We start from the raw sequence: 21,659 nt of genomic DNA, 5'->3' as shown, positions 1-21,659 counted from the left end.
TACTTTAATACCAGGTGCTGAATATCTGAGATCAAAGTCCAGGCTGATAAGACACAGAGCATCTTCTCAAAAGACATTACCATAGCAACTAGATACCGCACCTATACTAGTTCTCTTTCTAGCTTCAAGGAGAAACTGCTGAGCATTACAAGCATGAAAAACAGAGTGCCAGTTACCCCCTGGGAGTTTGCTCACCAGAGGAATGCTTCCCTGTACATTTCCACAGTCTAGATAGGGCAAAGGGGAAAAGAGAAGGGAGGGAGCATAGAGGTAGAAAAGATGGTGGAATGCAATGATCATCATCACCCTAAGGACATGTAAGAAGACACAAAGGATGTGACTCTACTTTGTGTACAACCAGAGATATGAAAAATTGTGCCCTATATGTGTAATATAAATTATAGTGCATTCTGTTGTCATATATAATAAGTCAAAATTTTTAAAAAAGAAAAAAAAAGACATTGAAGATAACACAAATAAATGAAAAGTTAACCCCCCCCCAAAAAGAATACCTACGTACAAAGAACTCAAAAAACTTAACACCAGACAAATAAATACCCCAATCAATAAATGGGCAAAGAAACTGAGCCAGCTCTTCGAAGAAGAAGAAATATGAATGCTCAACACATATATATAAAAATGTCCAACATTTTTATCAGAGAAATGCAAACTAAAACTATAGTGAGATTCCATCTCACTCCTGTCAGAATGGCAATTATCAAGAATACAAGTAACAATAAATGTTGGCGATGATGTGGGGAGAAGGGTACTCTCACATATTGTTGGTGGGACTGCAAATTGGTGCAACCACTCTGGAAAGCAGTGTGGAGATAACTTAGAAAACTTGAAATAAAAGCACCATTTGACTGAGATATCCCACTCCTTGGTCTATACCCAAAGGACTTAAAATCAGCATATTACATTGATGCAGCTATATGAATGTTTATAGCAGCTCAACTCACATTAGCCAAATTATGGAAACAACCTAGGTGCCCTTCAATGGATGAATGGATAAAGAAAATGTGGTATATATACACAATGAAATATTACTCAGCCATAGAAAAGAATGAAATTATGGTAGTTGCCAATAAATGAATGAAACTGGAGAATATCAGACTAAGTGAAATAAGCCAATCCCAAAACCCCAAAGACCAAATGTTCTAATTTATGGATAAAAATAACCCAAAACAAGGGAGGTTGGGGAGGGGAATAATAGAAATCCATTGGATTAGACAAAGGGAAATGAAGGGAATGGATGGGAGTAGGGAAAGATGAAAAGACAGTAGAAATTAACTGGACATAACTTTCCTAGCCTTGTATTTGAATACATGACCAGGGTGACTCTACATCATGTACAACCACAAGAATGTAATCCTAAATAGAATAAGTTATATTCTATGTATGTATAATCTGCCAAAATATAACTAAATGTAATATAACTAAAACAAATAAAAGTCTTTAAAAAACTTGAAAAAAACCATGTTATTAAAAAATACATACCATTTCATCTGTTAATTTAAATAAAATTTTAAAATGCAAATTAAATGTAAAATAAATAAAATCTTTATAAATTAACTAGAAAATTAATATATGTCATGAACTAATATAGTTAGTAAAATGTACTAATAGTCTATGCTCAAGACACATTAAAGTAAGAATTCTTATTTTTCTCTCTCATTATATATCTGAGGACAAATAGAAAGTTCATTAAAAAAAAAATGGGTAGTGATTTTAAATCCTCCTGTCCCTAGGAGGATTTAAAATCACTACAGCTTCTACTCACCTAGAGTAGTAAAAATGCTGGTTCTTGAGATGGTCTCTGAAATGGGCTGTCTCAGTAATTCATCTAGAAGGAAGCTTTGGAATCCCTGCTAGCTGGAGGTTACCAAAATCCCTACTCCCTCACCTTAGATGAAAGGACTAGATAGAGCTGACCCAAAACCAAATCATTCCTGGGGGATGCTAACCGAAACCCAGGGCTTTGCATAACCTCCTCAGTAGGTCAGGCCAAGATGACTCATCTGATACCCTAGCACAGTCACACTGACTGGTAAAAGCCAGGTGAGCTGCACCTAGTTGTGGAAGCTTCTATGCCTCCGACGCCCACAGAAAGCCTTCACCCACAGTTCCCACAGCTACAGAAAGTCACCATGTGCTTAGACACCACCACTATAAAAAAGCCCCAGCAGAGAGAAATGAGTGCACAGTGGTCCACAATCACTGGCTGCAGGAGCTCAGATGTGTCAAGTATCACTCTACCCCAGTCACTAGAATGGTACCTCAGTGATCTACATCAGCCAGGGTGGAGTCCTTTGTGCCACAAACCACCCAGAGAGAGCCTATATTCACAGGACCCATGATGCAAACAATGATGATGCTGTATGGTGCTATAAAGAAGCCCTGCACAGGGAACAGGCATTCAGTGTCCCACAACAGCAACAGTCCTGAGCCCTGTGCCACGTGCCCCCACACTCAATAAAAAGAGCAAGCAGATGCAGAAACCTCAAAGTATGCAGATTCAGGCCTCTGGACTGATAAATAAGCACCTACTACAGATAAAACCATAGCAACCAGGGAAGTAGTGTGTGTGCCCCAAGAGCCCAGATGGGAGTCCCAGAGTTGCCAGTTAACTCAGTTCTCATTCAGATGAAATTCAGACCAACAGAAGGCAATTCATGTGGATGATTCCCAAGGTACTAGTGGAAAAAAATTGCAGTATACCCCCAAAAGAGGTTTTCATAAAAGCATCACACAGACACCACTACTGCCCACCACCCATAGTGCCCAGATACAAGTCCACCAACCTGTTACCTGTGCACTCCAGAAGGGCAGTGGCCCTACATTCCCACACCCTACACACTCCGAAATATACACACGGGAGCCCACACTGGATTTGACAGTGCTGAATACATGAAACTTTTCTTTAGGAGGGCACATAACACTGCATCCCTGAACAGAGAGTAACTTGACTGATAAGGCACAAACAATTAGGAACTATCTCCTCTGACCCAGCAAAAAACTCATATATACCTAAACATACCAAAAATCAGAGGGTGCCTCCTAGAATTATATCAGAGTATAATCACTACCTTCATTTTCAGGGAAACTGAGAGTAAAGCTAAGGCATCTTCTAAACATCCTAAATCCTTTTTTTTTTTTTTTTTTTTGTCCACTATCATCACAGTAAGGCCTTAAATACTATCTGCCAGAGAATTCCAGGCCACCATCCCAGTCTTCTTTCCCTCTAAACATCCCATAGCAGCAGGACATAGACATTTCTGGAAGAAATGTGCCCAGTGGAGCTGCCTACAGAGCAGTCCTGATATGCTTCTCCCCTCCAAATCTTTATGTTGATCCAATCAACTTCTTAGCCTGCCAGCTGAGGGTTTATACAATCAGGTTCCAAATTACTGACAAAAATAATTGAAATAATCCTTTCAATTACTATTTCTTAAATTTTAGAATCCAATGACAGCTATAGACATGCCCCCCACCTTAATTCACCCAGCCACAATCTTTCAGAGAGCCTACTGTTCCCCACGCACAGTTCTCAACACTGTTGGAGAGATTGACAACAGAGGATAGACTAGGCCCTTCACTCGTGTACTTTGCTTTCTCAAGGAGCAAAGGCAAATAGAAAATACATGAACAAATTATAAATCTAATCATTACAATTAAGAATGAGCTTTAGAAAATAAATTCAAAGAGGATAACAGGTTAAAGAGTGACATTAGATAAGGAGATGGAGAATAAAGATAACATGTGAGCTGAAATCTGAATGATAAAGAACCAGCTACAGAGGAGAATTTAAACTCTCTTCTAGCCATTTTAAAAAATAAATAGTTGAGATAATCAATATGCTAATTAGCCTAATTTGATCATAACATATTGTATACCCATATCAAAACATCATCCTAAACCCACAAAATAGATGTTTTTTGTGCTGAGAATGGAAGCCAGGATATTCTCTACAACACAACTACATCCCCAACCCAATTATTATGTCAACTAAAATAAACTAAAAATAAAGTAAAATAGCCACATCAACTATAAAATCTCTAAAGAAAAAAAGAAAGAACAAACCAGCACTGTGACTATCAGAGTATATAGTGCCCTGCATGTAAATGAAAACTCATGGCAACAAAACTGATACTGTGTATACACTTACATGGCTATACTCAAATCCTTATAACATTCAAATTAGGAAGATTCAGTAAGAATCTCCCCACCTAGACATTAAATATCATAAATAGTTGGAACATCAATTTTGATCTTAAAATATTACTTTTGTATTGAATCAATACATGTTCCCTCAATATTTGATATTATAGCCCTCAACCCAATAAATTGTATTTATTGTGTTTTAGAGCATTAACTGGAATAATTCTTTTCCTCATCTTTGCTTTCCTAATACTGCTTTATACTTGCTCCTCTTATCTCTTTTTTTCCCTCTTGCCTTATCCTTAATGTTAGTTGTTTCTCTAAAAATTAAAGGTAAAATATAATGGAAATTATTTCATTTTGAGAATAAGGTGATAATTCCAAATTGCTTACATAATTTTTATAACAAAATTTAAATGTTAATCTCCTGCCTTAAATCTCATTTCATTTTTGTACCTTGGTTTATATTACTTGTCTATTATATCTCTTTTTTTCTTCCTTTTCTCATTTTTTAATCTTCTCTTTTCAACATCTATATAGTGTAAGAGTAATTTTACTATATTCAATAATCCATTTCTAAATCTATTTAAGAACATTATTATGATTTTATACTTGGAATAGAGGAACAATGGAAAATATTTTCAATAAGTTTATTTTTATTTTTCCTGAGGTTTATTAATGCATGGCTTTGATCTGAAGTGCTTGCAGTTAATAGGGTTTAGTATCTTCTCTCAAAGTGGTGCTGAGATTTGGCATTGCAGAGGATACATTGAGCGGCAGTATCAATATTTGGATATTTACTTTGCCTGTGGGCTTTAATAGCAAAAAGCTCACAAAATAGTCTCTTGCATAAAAGTAGGAGATAATCATCTCAGCAGATGGGAATAACATTAAGAGAAAGCCTTTAAATCATTGGTACAGACAAGGCATGAATATACAAACTAAAGAAATGCACAACCTTGTCAATGAAATAATATCAGAAAAATTTCCAAACCCTAGAAATAAGATGGCAACCCAAATACAAGACCCACTTAGAGCCTAAATAGACAATATTTAATAAGATCTTCTCCAAGATACATTGTAATTAAGACGTATAATACCCAGAATAAGGATAAAATTTTAAAAGTTGGAAGAGAAAACGTATAGAGGTAATATTTAGAGGTAAGCCAGTTAGATTTTCTAATGATTTCTATGCCAAGACCCTAACAGCCAAGAGGTTTGTTGTTCTTTTTTTCTAATTGAAAGGTCAAATATTATATAAATTATCTTATTATGAGAACAAGGTCATAATTCTAAATTGCTTACATCAATTTTATAATAAAATTTAAATGCTAAGCACTATAAAATTTATTCTACATATTAGCTTTTAATATTATACAAACTATTCTCTTAGAAAATTATATATATATTATATATATGTGTGTATATATATAATATATATATAGATATAGATATTTGAAGCCAAAACATCTTTTCAAAGCTGAAAGAACACTACTTAATTTTTATTGCAACAAGCCACTAAAATGTGCCTAAAATTTTTCAAAAAAAATTCTAAAGTATTTCACCATGTTAGTAATAGAACTAAATAGAACTTATACAGACCTCCAAAGTCAGCCATAGATAGACATAATAACAAATTAGCCAAAAATAGAAAATAATAGTTCACAAAGTTAAAGTAAGCTTTTAAAACAATGTGAGGTTAAGTCATATGAAATTGCCAATATTAGATAATTTTAACTTACAAAAAAGAGATTCACATTGGTAAACTCAATATATTTTATATTGCTTTCTGAATTCCAACCACAGTAAATGCACTGAAATAAATCCTCCTTCTCAAAACAATTAAACAAAAACAGAACAATCCCACATTACCAAAGCATAGAATAGTGCACAATGTTATCAGTGTTCAGGTTCTTTATTATTGTTGTTGTTGTTATTATTATTATTATTATTGCAGCTTTATGATTATATAGTAGTTAAACTCATACTGGTTAGGGGAATCATCCAACAACAAAATAAAATGATTTTAAATATTCATGCCCCAAATGTCAGTGCATTTAAATACATGGAAACTGATTTGGGTTCATGATCCTTCCTTTTTTCTTCCTCTTTATATTCCTGTCTTCCCACTACTCTCACCTTCTCCTTGAAATAATATATACCATGCCATGAAAAACGGGTACCAACAAAGTTTGCTCTATCCAGCAAACCTAAACTTCAGAATTAAATATGAATTAAAACATTTCCATGATACAAAAAAATTACTACAATTTATAATACTAAGCTAGCACTACAAAACATACTCTAAAATACTCCATACAGAAGAAATGAAAAACAAATACCAGAAGCTGGGTATGGTGGCACACACCTGTAATACCAGAGGCCGAGGCTGAGGCAAGAGACTTTCAATTTCAAGGTCAGTCTCAGCAACCTAGTGGGAACCTCAGCAACTCAGCAAGACCCTTGCTCATTTTTTTTTAAATGAAAAGGACTGGGGATGTAGCTCTGTGGTAAAACACTCATGCATTCAATAACTAGTACCAAATAAATAAATAAACATCAAAGCCAACATAAGAATGAATCTCACTAGAAGAATAGTCAAAGAATAATCAAGTCTGAATTAAACAAATAAATCAAAATGTCAGGAAAAAAAATCATCTTTCTATAATAAAACGAAATGTAAAAGGTTTAAACTCCCCAACTAAAGCAGATTGGCAGAACAGATTAAAACACAGACCAACCATAGGCTGTTTTATAAGAGAGTCATCTTATAGGGAAAGACATCTATAGGCTATTGGGAAAGGATGAAAAGCTATACTGTGTAAAGGGAGACTGAAAGTAAGCAAGGGTGTCTATTTTCATAACTGACAAAGATGCCTTCAACACAACATAAATCAGAAGAGACACAGAAGGCCATGCCACACTGTTTAAGGGAATCATCCAACAAGATAAAATGATTTTAAATGTTCATGCCCCAAATGTCAGTACACTTAGACAGTATAAAACAAATCTGTATAAAACAAATCTTACTCAAAAGAAGAATCAAATAACCCCCAATACAATGATACTGAGTGATTTTAACACACCTCCTTGACCAATAGATAGGTCACTCAAGTATAAACAAGGTAAGATTTCAGAAATAAAATGTAATATTAATCAAATGGACCTAACAGAACTCTATAAAATATTTGATTCATTAACAACCGAATTCACTTTCTTCTCTGCTGCACAGGGAACCTTCTATAAAATAGACAATATTTTAGGACACAAAACAAGTCTTAGCAAATACAAAACAAAAAAAAAGACATAATTTCTTGTATAATATTAGATCATAATGCAATGAAATTAGAAATCAATAACAAGATTAAAAAATAGAAACCATTTTAACACCTGAGATTATGTATAATATTTTGAGTGAGGATCATACCAGAAATCAGTAGAGAAATAAAAAAAAATATTTAGAAACAAATGAGAATAGAGATACAATATATCAAAATCTCTGTGACAATCTGAAGGCAGTTCTAAGAGGAAAGTTTTAGATTTGAGTGTCTATATATATTTTTAAAGCAGAAATATCCAAAATAATCTAATATTATAATTTAAAGACCCTAGAACTAGAAGAAAAAACTAATTACAAAATTAGTAAAGGACAAGAAAAATTATGATTTAAGCTAAAATTAATTAAATTAATAACAAAGAAACAAGACAAAAAGAATTAATACAACAAAGAGGTGGTTCATTTAAAAGATAAACAGGATTGATGAACATTTAGCCAATCTAACCAAAAGAGTCGATCCACATCAACAAAATTACAGATAAAAAAGTAGATATCACCACAGACACTTTGGAAATACAAAGAATCATTAGAAACTATTTTAAAAATTTAAACTATATAAACTGTAAAATCTACAAAATACTGACAAATTTCTTGACATACACAAACCACTCAAATTGAACCATGAGAATAGAGAAAACCTTAGCAGATCAACATCAAGCAATAGGTTTAAACAATAAAAAGCCTTCAAAGAAACACCAAAGATGAATGGATTCTTAGCCAACTTGTACCAGACCTTTAAGAAGAACTAATGCTGAGTATTCTCAGATTTTCCCCTGGAACAAAAAGGGAGAGAACACTGCCAAATTTATTCTATTTATCCAATATTACTCTGATACCAAACCAGACAAAGACATCAAGGAAAGAAAACCACACACTAATATCTTTGATGAACAAAGATGCAAAAATTCTTAATAAAATATTAGCCTGCTACATTCAAAAATGCATTAAAAGGATAGTGCACCATGGTCAACTGAATTTCATCCTAGGGGTACAGAGTTGGCTGAACATATGTAAATCAAAAAATATAATTCACCACAAAATAGAGTTAAGAACAAGAATCATATGATCATCTCAATAGATGCAGAAAAAGCCACTGACAAAATCCACCACCAATGCATGTTAAAAACACTGGAGAAACAAGCAATAGCAGAAACTTACCTGTACTTTATAAACTTACTTTACTTTATAAAGATATATACAACCAATTCAAGATGACATCATACTGAATGGTGAAAAACTGAAAGCATTTCATTATAATCAGGAATAAGACAAGGATGTCAACTCTCAACCACTCATATTCAGCATAGTTCTTGAAATTCCTGCTAGAATAATCTAGCAATAGAAGGAATTTAAGGGATATAAATAGGAAAAAAAGAAGTCAAATTATCTCTGCATGCTGATGACATGATCATATATTTAGAAAACCCCAAAAAACTCCCAGAAGACTTCTAAAACTGATAAACAAATTCAGCAAAGTAGCAGGATAAAGGTCAACATACAATAAAAAATATATTTCCTATACTCCAATAATGAAGCTGCTGAGACAGAAATCAGGTTAAGTATTATTTTCACAGTAACCTTGAAAGAAAATTGGAAGAAAAAAAATCTAACAAAGCAAGTGAAAGATATCTACAATGAAACTACAGTATATATTTTTTTAATTTTTTATTGCTGGTTGTTCAAAACATTACAAATTTCTTGACATATCATATNGGCGTGTCTCTGATTTGATATCAAGCTCCTTGATCCATTTTGAATTAACTTTTGTGCATGGCGAGAGAAAGGGATTCAGTTTCATTTTGTTGCATATGGATTTCCAGTTTTCCCAGCACCATTTGTTGAATATGCTATCCTTCCTCCATTGCATGCTTTTAGCCCCTTTATCAAATATAAGATAGTTGTAGTTTTGTGGATTGGTTTCTGTGTCCTCTATTCTGTACCATTGGTCCACCCGCCTGTTTTGGTACCAATACCATGCTGTTTTTGTTACTATTGCTCTGTAGTATAGTTTGAAGTCTGGTATCACTATACTGCCTGATTCACACTTCCTGCTTAGCATTGTTTTTGCTATTCTGGGTCTTTGAAGAAGACCTTAGAAGATGAAAGGAATTCCCATGTTCTTGGATAGCCAGATTTAATACTGTCCAAATGCCTATACTACCAAAAGCAATATACAAATTTGATGCAATTCCCATCAAAATATCAATAGCATTCTTCATAAAACTAGAAAAATAGTCCTATAATTAATTTGAAAGAATAAGAGACCCAGAATAGCTAAAGCAATCCTCAGCAAGAATAATGATGCAAGATTATACAACAAACCTGTAGTAAAAAAAAAAAAAAAAACAACAACAATAACAACAACAGAAAAAACCACCCAATATTGGCATCAAAATAGTCATAAAGACCAATGGAATAGAATAGAAGAGCAGGTAGAAAAAGCCTACAGAATGGCAGAAAAACTTTGCCAGTTACTCTTCTGTTGGGGGATTAATATTCAGAATATATAAAGACTTCCCTCCCTTCAAAAAAAAAAAAATCAAAAAGCAAACAAACCAATACCCTAGTCAATAAATGGGCAATAAAACAAACTGGACATTTCTCAAGATAAGAAATACAAATGGCTAACAATATGTGAAAAATATTCAACATCCCAAGCAATCAGGAAAATACAACTCAAAACAATATTGAGATTTCTTCTCACTCCAGCTAGAATGTCAAATATCAAGAATACAAATAATAATAAATGCTGGTAAAGATGTGGAAGAAAAGGCACAATCATACACTGTTAATGGATCTGCAAATTGTCAGATACTTTGGAAAGCAGCATGGAGATTCCTCAAGAAACTAGGAATGGAACACAGTATAACCCAGCTATACCACCCCTTAGTATTTTCCAAAAGAATGAAAATCATCATACAATTCACAATATCCATGCTTGGAAAGTTAAGGTCAATTGTTTTCTCTCATGTATGGAAGTTAGAGTAAAATAAGGAAAAAAGGTATGAGGGAGGATCCCATGAAATGGAAGGAACATTAGTGATTGTGAGAAAGGGAATTGAAGATTCCCTATGAGGAAGGGTATAGGAAAAGGGAGGAACTGCAGAATGAAATAGACCAAATTATGTTTGTATATATGAATATGTGTATAAAGGTAATTAAGGTTATACATATATATTAATATATGTATAAAGGTGAAGTCCACTTTTATGTATATCTATAAAGCACAACTTTAAAAATAAATAAATACAAAGAAGATAAGTAGAATAGAGGAAGTGAAATGGGGGAAGGTATAAAGAGGAAGTATTGGGTCCTGAAATGGAGCAAATTATATTCCATGCAAGTATGGTTATGTCAGAATGAACCCACTATTTTGTATAAGTATTATGTGATAATGAAAACACTTTTAAAAAGTATAATTTCAGAAGTGAATAAAATGATTCAAATTGAAAGAAGATATTTTATATTATCAAAGTTAATAGTAATATAATTACAAAGTACTGGGCAGCAGTCATGTAACTAAGGTTGTATACCTGTTATTTTATAGGATAAGTACCACTAGCACTATTTTGCAGACCAAGAAATTGAAACTTAGGGAAGTCAGGAGATACACTCACAACATACAGAACTAATAAATAACAGCTGAATTCTAAAGTTCTGTGCCCTTTATACAAACACACAATTTCATTTTATATGACATATAATTTGGTCTCCCTTCTTCAGTTCTCTCTTATCTTCAGTTTCATTTCTTCTATCTGTTCCTTACATTCCCTTCAACCCCTCTATTTTCCCTCCCATTTTGTTTCAAGCCAGTGACAAGGCTGTCATAGATCTTACCACAATTTCATTTTAAAAAGCTGGGCAGCCCACATTAGGAACCTGCATAAAGTCCTTCAGGTTGTACTCTCCACTCCTTTTGTGTTTCTCATTTTGCCTCATGAAAGAGGCTGGGCTAACAGAAGAAGGGTGGACCTAGAGGTCTCTACTCAATGTGTACTGTAGGTAAGAAATTCTTTGATTTTCTGTGTTGAGAGAGCATGAAAGTTTTCAGTGGTAGTGTATACCAAAAAAAAAAACATATATTCTATGTGTTTGTTGATGGGTACATCGTACCTTCCTGTATATACTATTCTACTTTTGAGCATGTTGGAAATTATTTTATAAAATAAATTAAAGTCTCCCTTGTCTGTACTTGCCATTCAGCAACTGTATTCTTTGCTTATCCAATGTTTACTATTTCATGCTCTGGTAAGGAAACAATTTCAAAATAAATCTCAACACAAGGAAAGGTCAATTTCTGAAAAAAAAATTATCATTATAAAATTATGTCAACTTAAATAAAGACAAATTTACTTAGACATTTTCTTCTTTTTTCATTCTTATCTTCTTTGTATGATACCAATTTCATGTTTATGGGACACATGAATGCAGAGAAAGGGAAATGTCTTATATCTGTCAGAAATAACACATGATTCATATGAAACTCCAGATGGAGGTTCTGTTAGTGAGATGTATTCAACAAGCCCCTTGCAGTCAGTATGTAAAAGAATAACCCTCTGTCACAGGCACATCCTAGAGGAGCAATGGACATGGCCCTGCTCCTTGGCTTCCAATGTTGTATCCTAAAGTCTCCAAAATCCCAATTTTATAATCCATGTGGGCAATGTTGCCTTGATTTTCTGATTCTCATATCCTTAATCTTATTTTCTAATTCCTCTGCTTCAATTCAGAGTATCCTCTTTTTCCACCTATCTAAAGAAAACTGTATTTTATTTTCAAAAATACTTCATAAAAGGGAAAGTGAAAATATTTCAGAAATTTTCTGTTTTGAATGAACAATATTTAATATATTTGAAGTACGTTACGTATCAAATTGTAAACTGTCAGAAAGTAATAAACAACCACATAGGTTCTGAATGGGTGCATTTCTTTGTAAAAATATTGTTTACTGAAACATTAAGAATATTACAAAAGCCTTGAATAATTTTTTGAATGAAGTTAAAAACGTACATAAAAATCCATTGCACTCTAAAATTTTTAAAAACAAGAAACAAGTGTCTTACCATTGTGAGAGTAAATGGATGGTTTTCCAATGCAGATACACTGGGACAGTGAAGAATAACATACTGAAAAAGCAACAAACAGATTAATTTTAAATTACTAAAAAAGAAACTCAACTATCCCAATGAAGCTATGTGTACTAATTTTTTATATTTTTTGTAATTACTTAAGAAATTAAGGGTGTTTTTAAAGTTGTTGACCATTGACTCACCTGACCAGGTCTTGCTTTAAAATTTTCTTTGACCATCTGGATTTCCATGACATCTGATGGATGACTAATGACTGAGATGATGGTAACTGGCTTATTGCTCCGGATACACCTATAAAGTCTTTCTGCACAGTATAGGCACAAAGGTCCAGAAATCCAAAGCCAAGTCTAAAGGAGAATTTTCAAAAATATATTTCAAAACACTTAAATTGTAAGTATGTATATTCTGCCTGAATGCTTATTTTATACATTACGATAATAACATTTCAGCTTGTATTTTTAATAATAAAATGCAAATTAAAATGAGTCAAAATAATAGATGCTCATTCATTCAAACAAAAAGAGAGTGCAAAATACAATACTGTTGAGACCCAACCTCAAGCCCACACCCCAGGCATAACCACCATTCATTCTTTCTTACATCCATATGTGTACACAAAAATATAATGTATATACACAATTTGTCTCTGTAAAAGAAAATAAAAGCAAACTGAAACCTCAGATTTATCTAAGGATGGTTTTAGGGAAAAAAAAAAAAGCACCAGTCCAATGTGTAGTAAAAAGATAATGCGGGGCTGTGGTTATGGCTCAGCAGTAGAAGGCTCGCTTGCATAGCTCATGCAAAGCACTGGGTTCCGTCCTCAGCACCACATTTAAATAAATAAATAAAATAAAGGTATTGTATCCAAATAAAACTAAAAAACAAAATATTAAAAAAAGATAATGCCCTAGATATTTTAATGCATATTGTGTATATGTATAAAATGCACATATACACAATGCATACACATTTATATGCACATACATCTTTTAAAAATGAAACATTCCAGGCATGTTGTTTACAACTTACTTTTAAATAATATGAGCAGATAATAATACTTATATAAAAACCATGACAATTTACAACTGGGAATTACCGCCCATGGGGCCAATGTTTCCTTTACAACAGCACACTATATCTCTCTCACCACTTTGAAGCCTCTAACTAAATCTTACTTTAATGGTCATTTCTTAAATCTTATTTACATAGTTGATCCAGGACTCCCCCGTTCCATGAAGTTAGAGTGGGTCTCTTTTTTATAAGTTTAGCCTCACACTGTGTGAAGAATAGACATGGAAGGGCAAGTTCTGCAAAGTAGCTACCTTGAAACTTTGAAACAATTACCCTTTAAGCACCAGGTTCTGCATAAGCAAAGTGGCAGTCCTCATACCTGCCCTGTCCAATACACAGCATTTTGTGAAGCTCAGAAAACTTTTGGAAATAATAAAGTCTGATAGATATCTAGAGGATTATTACTAATAAAACCACAAAACTAGCACATTTATTCAAAAATCTTCTACAAATTCTAGTTTTTGACTTCTAATTCTTCTTTTTGTAAAGTAAAATTTGACATCAGTATTCCCTACCTTCATTCAGAACAGATAGAGCCAGGGTGGAATTTATATGTGGATAGTTCCCGCAGCTACAAGGAAAGATTAGGGCCCTCACTAAACTCTTAGCTAAGTACTTGGAGAAGTTTTCCAAGACCAAGCATTTGGTCAAAGAACTAAGTTTGCATACTACCTGTACCATTTACTGTCTTAGAGGCTTTGATAAAGATATTTTATGCATTTTAAATACAATTTCTTCATTAGAAAATTGAGGATAACAGTAATTGCTTCTAATAGTCATTTTAAATATTAAAAAATATATTAATACAGAACATTTCAGCACAGTGCCTAGAATATAAAGCATTCAATAAATCAATTATACCATTTGTCATTGATGATATTGTGTATAAATATTACAATATAATAACATACAATGAAATAATAATTAGTAGTATATAGTTGTCTTAATACTGTTTTTATTATTCAGCCAGCACTTCTCAGTATACAAAGATCATAAAATTAATAAGCAGAAATTCTGTATAATTTGAAATATCATGTCTTTTGCCTTGGATTACCAGGCCCTGTGTTGTAATAATAGGTATTCTGAAACATCTTATGCATAAAGGCACAGTGTCAAAATATGTCTAAATGTGATGTTGATCAATTGAATGGAGACATAGACTTTGCAGAGATCAAACATACAATTAATCTAACCTGGGGAAAATTAGCTTGGAACTTGGGTTCTTCCACACAAATCTTCACAAATGTTTTCCCGTTAAGCTCTTCTGGTTTTGAAAATCCTCCAGGAAATGGTTCATGAAAATGTTCTGAGACATATTCCAGTGAGGAAATATCCTGATAGTGTGTTTTGTTAAGATTGATGCATCCAGGAGGATGGGTATCCAAATTAATTTGATACTTCAACAGTCCTCTAAAATTAAATTAGAAACACATAGGGAGATTTAAAAAAAGAGAGAGAAAGAGAAAAATTGAAATCAAGGGCTGTAATAAAGGAAAATAATCACTTTTTCTTGCTAAATTTACATTGCATTATCTGAAAAGTGTTCCCTTGTGTCATATTTAGGATAAATCAAAAAGTGTTTAAAATTTTAATAACTTAATTGCTAAGGGACTAAACAAAGTCTTTATTACTTCCAAACAAATGCAATAAATACATTGTAGGGAAGAACACTTGCAATCTTTCAAAGTATTTTTAAATTTGACAGTCTTTATTTCAAATCTATTATGCATTTGTGAAATTATATACAAGTTTTCACTTCAATGAACACTACAGTGATGACTACTTTGCAATCTCCAAACATAAAGAAAAAATACAGGGATCATACTTGATTTGGCTAAGACTGAATAAAACATGCCTTACTGAAGTACAGGAAATGTTAAACAAAAATAACAGGAACGGTAAGCTTGTGTGTTCTATGTTCAGAAAACAATTTATACTCAGCAACCAACTCCTAAATCTGTTTTTTTTTTTTTTTCAATCTCTTCACAAACACAACCACATAAAAAGCTCAAAAGAATAAATCTGGTAGGAGAGATCACATATTAAAATCCTATTCTTTTTGTTTCATATTTTAGGACATTCTAAATTCTGTGTTCTACATTTCTTATCACTGTTGCCTAAGAAAACAATAAAGAAAAAAGTCAGATTTATAAAAACATTAAAATTTTTGTATTATATTTTATTTTTTAAAGGGTACCAAAAGTAAATTTATTTTCAAAGTTATTCTTTCCTAATTGGCTAAAAATGTGTTAATTTCAGGTTACCTTTCATGCTCCAAATAATCAATTTTGATAGCTTAAGAAAAATTGAAGTGTCACAGAACTGTACTAACTTTACAAAGACAATATTTTATGCTGGAGAGGATGTGAGGAAAAAGAAACTTTTATACTTTTTGGTATAACCACAATGAAAATCAGTATAGGGGTTTCTCTAAAGACTAGGAATGGAATAACCATATGACCCAGGTATACCTCCCCTCAGCACTTTGTCCTGAAGAATTAAGGTCATAATAATACAAATTATTTATAGCAGCACAATAGCCAAATTATAGAACCAGCCTATGTAACAGATGAATGAATAAAGAAAATGCATATATAAACAATGGGTTTTACTCAGCCTAAAGAAGAATGAAATTATGTCATTTGCAGGAAAACAGATGGAACTTGAGAACACTGTGTTAAATGCAATAGGCTAAATTCAGAAAGACAAGGGTCATATATTTTCTTCATACGTGTAATGGAGGAAAAGGGTAAGGTAGGGGTCTCATGAAAATAGACGAGAGACCAGAAGAATAGAGAAAGAGTACCAGAGGGAGGAATAAGTGAAAAAGGAGAGGTACTTGCAAATGAAATTGACTAAATTATATTATTATACTGCATGCATGTATAAATATGTAACAATGAATCTCAGTAGTATGTATCATTATAATGAACCAATAACTTTTTAAAAACTGATACTTTTTTTTAAATCAAAAGTTAAGAGCATAAACAGTAAAACCATTAGATTGAATATGTGATGGTGGGAAGGCAAAGGCCAAGGCGTGCTGGCATCTGCCATCTGTCCAGTCTGATCACTCCCCTTTTTCCCTTTTGATCACAGTAAGTTCCCTTTCTCTAGTTATTTTTATTTCACTCTGTTCCTTAAAACTAGTCATCATAAAATCATAAGAAAGCATTCAGTGCATGTTAAAGGCATCTAATTACTGGGCTGGATTATATGGCATTCATAGGGACCACACATACAGATAACAACTTTTAAAGGAATACAGCAGACACAGCCTATGTATTGAATAAATTAATAGAAATTAAATCCGAGCCAATATTTTTGTCATTAGTCATTCACAGCATTATTTTTATAGAATAAAATTATGTACTATACTTGGACAACCCATTCATTTGATTCAGTTTCCATTACAACTAATGATTTATCCAAACATGTTGTTCCCACTGGTCATCCCCATGGTAAGTGGCTGACAAGTAACTCTGTCAAAAATTTGATTCATGCTACTGCTCATAAGTTGAACAAACACTGATGTGATATACATAGCACTGTTCTAGGTGCTAGAGTTCAACGAGGACTGAATTCTGCTCCCTAACCCTCCAGAAACTTAAAATCTACTTTGTAAGATATCTTGGAAGAAGATAAACTTAAGTCAAACCACAGATAATAATTATTATAGACTCTTAATAATAGTTTCATAAGGTATGGTAGACTCCAGGTCCAGGACAAAAAGAAATTTTATTCATATTTCAGATAATTCTTGAAAAATATATGAACTTGAAATATTATTCTAATTTTACAAATTAAAAAATTATTTTAATTATTACCCTACTGTTACATAGCTGTGTGTGTTTGTGATAAATAACAGAGCTAAGATTTGAACCAAGCTCACTCAAATTCTATATTCTTCTCCTCTCATAATACAGCACTTTAGGTCACTGGATCTTCACAACCTGCTACTGAAAAAGGTAGGAAGAAGGAAGATTAATACTTATTAACAAAGGAGCACATTTATAATTTTTTTAATTAACAAAGAAGCATGTTGATGATTTTTTAAACATCTCTTTTCATTAAATAAACCTCAAAACAAAATAATCATACTAGGCGAGTATTTTTCCCCCATTAAAAACATGAAAAAACCCAAGGCTTTTATTCAGATAAATTAACTAGGTGGTAGTAAAAGTATGGGTTTTAGAAATCAAGTTGCTCTCACTACATGAAAAGCATGTCAGTGGCTTAAGAAATGGATGTCAAAGATGTTCAAAATGAAAAAAATCCTTTGAAATAAGGCTAGCTCTGTCTCTGTTCCCCCACCCCGTGTGTGTGTGTGTGTGTGTGTGTGTGTGTGAGAGAGAGATTGCACACATGCATGCACATGCATGCTGGAAAGGAGTAGCTTATACTTCAGGGTCTTAATTTCAGGCACAGGAATGCTGTCAATCTCTCCTCCCGAGTCCTAACAATATTCAAGTGACATAACCATACCATGTTCGAGGTCCTCGGAATGGTGGTATTGCTGCTATAAATTATACCTCTTAAGTCAATAAAATAAATACTGCTGCTGTTGTTGGCATATAATATCCTAAAATTCCCTTTAATTTTGAGAGTTTTATGTTATTTTAAGCTATGTTCAAGAAAAATAACACAGGCTATCTCTAAAAAAATTATTAAATTTTTTCTTATTTTATCTTAATTGGTATTTCTGTCATCACAAAAGTGTGAAAAATAAAGACGAATAATGAAAAATAGCATTCATAAAAAAAAAATCCAGTAGAGAATCTCAAGTTTATTGTGCTATAATTTGCTGGTGAAGATACTGAAAGTTTCACTGGGGAGGGCCCTGGCAGGTTCTAAACTCAGCACTCAAAGGACAGATGCTGAGCATGCCAGACAGGTGTTGGTTGCTTCCAGGAGCATTTACACAAACTTATATCAAGTGTCTGTGGTAAAGAACGGTGGCTCCATCCTACTACGAGTGAACAGGTCTAGAGCGGTTAGTAATCTGCCCAAAACAACGCTGCTAGTGGCAGAGCTGAAACAGAAAACCCAGGCAGTCTGCTTCCAAAGTCTGAATCATGCTCCTTCTGCTATACCAAGCCTCCTCCCCTTGCAGAACATCCACTGTATTTTATGAAAAAAAACCTGAAACTGAAGACTAATAAATGCATTGATCAAAATTTTACAGCTCTACATGCTTCCAAGTTTTAAAAAAGGAGGCAACATATTTGTACCAAACCAATAATTTTACGTGTCATTTTTCAAGTTCAACTGAATGCCATAACTTCATTTATTACTAGTTAAAAACAAAAAGTGTCCATTTCTTTGTCACCAGTATAAAATTTCTTAGAATTCTTATAATATTTATTCTTAAAATAAAAATTCCATTAAAACCATATTATAATAGGAATTAAAACAATCTTTCTGAAGAATTTTAAATAGGAATGTAAACCCAATATTAGGAATATTCAAATTGATGGATAAAATCAGATACTGTTTCTAAGGGGCCGCTCAAACTTTAGGGTCTTCACCCTGACAAAATTTGTGAAAATTTGAGGTATTTATGTAGTTTTTACTATTGTTTTGAATCTCCAATACATTTATTTAATTCAGCAGATATAACATGCATGTCTTCTCAAATACAACAGAGCCCACTTAAGTAGCTTGAAGCTTATCTGTCACTCAATACTGACCCTACATTTTGCCCTATATCACCACCAAGATATAAAACTGCGTAATCTAGTGACAGACTCTCCCATAGAACTTTCTGTGATGGTGAAAAGGAAAAATTCTGAACTGTCAGTAGTTACATGTGGCTATTAAGTGATCAAAATGTTGCTTGTACAGGTGAAAAACTGAAATTTTTAATAGTTCAATTAATTTAATGGAATATCTATAACAAGGATCTAACGAATATAATCAAACATGAAAGCAACAAGAATACAAAAGCAAACTATTAATGATATATGGACATATGTAGACATCCTAAGAATAGTAAAGATGAGTGATGAACTTGGATTATGAAATCCTGGAAAGAACTTACAGAGAAAGGTAATTGAAGGATGTACAGAGTCCAACAATTATAGGATAATGACATTCTAGTGTGAGGAAGCAGGCGGCACAAAGTCACATGTTTTTTTTTCCTCATTATTAAGAGAAGAGACCATGTCTTATGCATTTATGCCTCAAATATTCATATTCTACCAAACCCCACCATCCCTTCAGCAAGTTTCTTGTATTTAATATATTTCTTATGCCTTTCTTATGCATTGAAATTACAGAACTACTTTATGGCAAAAGTTAAATATTAGAAAATACCATGCTGCCAAAATGACAATCATGAAAATCATTCCTACCTTAACTTCATGTGAAGAATCTATAATGAATGCAGCATCATTTAGGTGACCTTTATGTGTTTGGTGATTTGCACCCTTTTTAAAATAGAGAGCAAAATTACTGTCCCTTAGGAACATACTTTTTTCTTAGTATTCTATAACAAAAAAAAATATAGTAAAAATATAACTTCCTGAGAATTATTTTTGCTAAGTTTAAACTACAAAACAACAATAACAAAAATATCAAAAAATTACATCATAAAATAAAACCAAATTCTCTACTTTAAAATGTATCACAACTCTCCAGTTTATCTGGAAACCACCTGAATGTTTTCTTGTGAAAGTGAAGGGTTTGTCCTGTTTCACTGCTATTTATCTGGTACTTAACACAGTGCCTATAACCTACAGCAACTAAATAGTCATTGAACAAACAGGTGACTAGGAATCTATAAACAACTTCTTGGTGTTATTGTTGTTGAAACACATGATTGAGTAGTCATCTGGTTTTAACAAAAATTCATTTTAAACTCATTTTCTACCTTCAAAAAATGTCTAGATTTTAGTAAATGGTATTTAGTAAAATAAACCATGTAAGTTCAGGAATATTGCACAGTCAGTCAGTCTGCAACTTACATTATTCCTCTTCACTAGTTAATATTGCTAAATCCAACCTGAAAGAAATCTCTGCCATGCCCCAAGCCAAACCTACCCTAAGCAAACAGTTGTCGTGATATTCAGATATTCAAAGCTTATTGTTAGGAGCATCCTAAGTTAGGGATGCAGTCTCAGCAGTCCTGAACATCTGGGTAATCTTTACTCCTTTCCCCACTTTGGCCCTGCAGGGTCCTTGCCTGTGACACCTGAGAGTCATGTAGCTCAACCACAGCAGGAACTTTGTCTGTCTCTTATTGGTAAGACTGTCCAAGCTTAAAAGAGAGGGCTGGCTCATGAATTTGTGATCTGTGCAACTGCACAAAACCTTGCTCTTAGAAAAACCAGGTCATTGCTTCAGTGCTCCAGTTATTTCCATTCCAAGTGAGTAATAATTTTTGATCAAGAAGCCCTGCATTTTTATTGTGCCATAGACTCTGCAAATTAAACAGCTGGTGCTGTCACGATCTCTATGCAGCTGACAATCTAAATCCCAGAGTGTAAGAAATTAGAATCAAAAATTCTAATGCTGGGTACATCATTTTACTGTTTCCTCAGTGAAAGAGAGAGATAATCTCATCCTCCCAAGTTCACAGATATGTTAAGAAAAGGGCTTTGACCTCTCATGAAGAAAAATATTAGTAAGCAACCATTATGTCTTAGTATTCCTTTACTGGCTTGCTTTACTAAAATGGCAATGGGGTATAAAAGAATTATTTCACATTTCACAAAAATACTAATGTGGGCTGGGGTTGTGGCTCAGTGGTAGGACGCTTGTGTCACATACATGAGGCACTGGGTTCAATTCTCAGCACCACATATAAATATGAACAAAATAAAGGTCCATCAACAACTAAAAAGATTTTTTTAAATGCTAATGTAGTGACAATATTTCTTAAATTACACGAACTTTTGTTGTTTCTCCTTCCTTCTCACCATTATCACCCTGTAAGTCCAGCCAGAAAGATATATATATATATATATATATATATATATATATATATATATATATATATA

General features: G+C 33.1%; 1 protein-coding gene across 8 annotated transcripts in view; it reads right to left on the bottom strand.

Moving 5' to 3' along the window:
- Positions 1-21,659, bottom strand: part of Nox4 (NADPH oxidase 4) — a 173,688-nt gene that overhangs the window by 84,073 nt on the left and 67,956 nt on the right. For all 8 annotated transcript variants that reach the window (XM_048787917.1, XM_015477317.2, XM_015477319.2 and 5 more), the window contains 3 exons: positions 14,853-15,069; positions 12,771-12,935; positions 12,562-12,624 (listed from right to left, as the gene is read on the bottom strand). In XM_048787917.1, coding sequence (XP_048643874.1) covers positions 12,562-12,624; positions 12,771-12,935; positions 14,853-15,069 — 445 coding nt within the window. The remainder of the gene's footprint in view (positions 1-12,561; positions 12,625-12,770; positions 12,936-14,852; positions 15,070-21,659) is intronic.

Source organism: Marmota marmota, unplaced genomic scaffold, assembly GCF_001458135.2.
Source record: "Marmota marmota marmota unplaced genomic scaffold, marMar, whole genome shotgun sequence".
Taxonomy (NCBI): Eukaryota; Metazoa; Chordata; class Mammalia; order Rodentia; family Sciuridae; genus Marmota; species Marmota marmota.
Note: the sequence above shows the minus strand (reverse complement) of the source record. Positions and strands in the feature narration are given on the sequence as shown.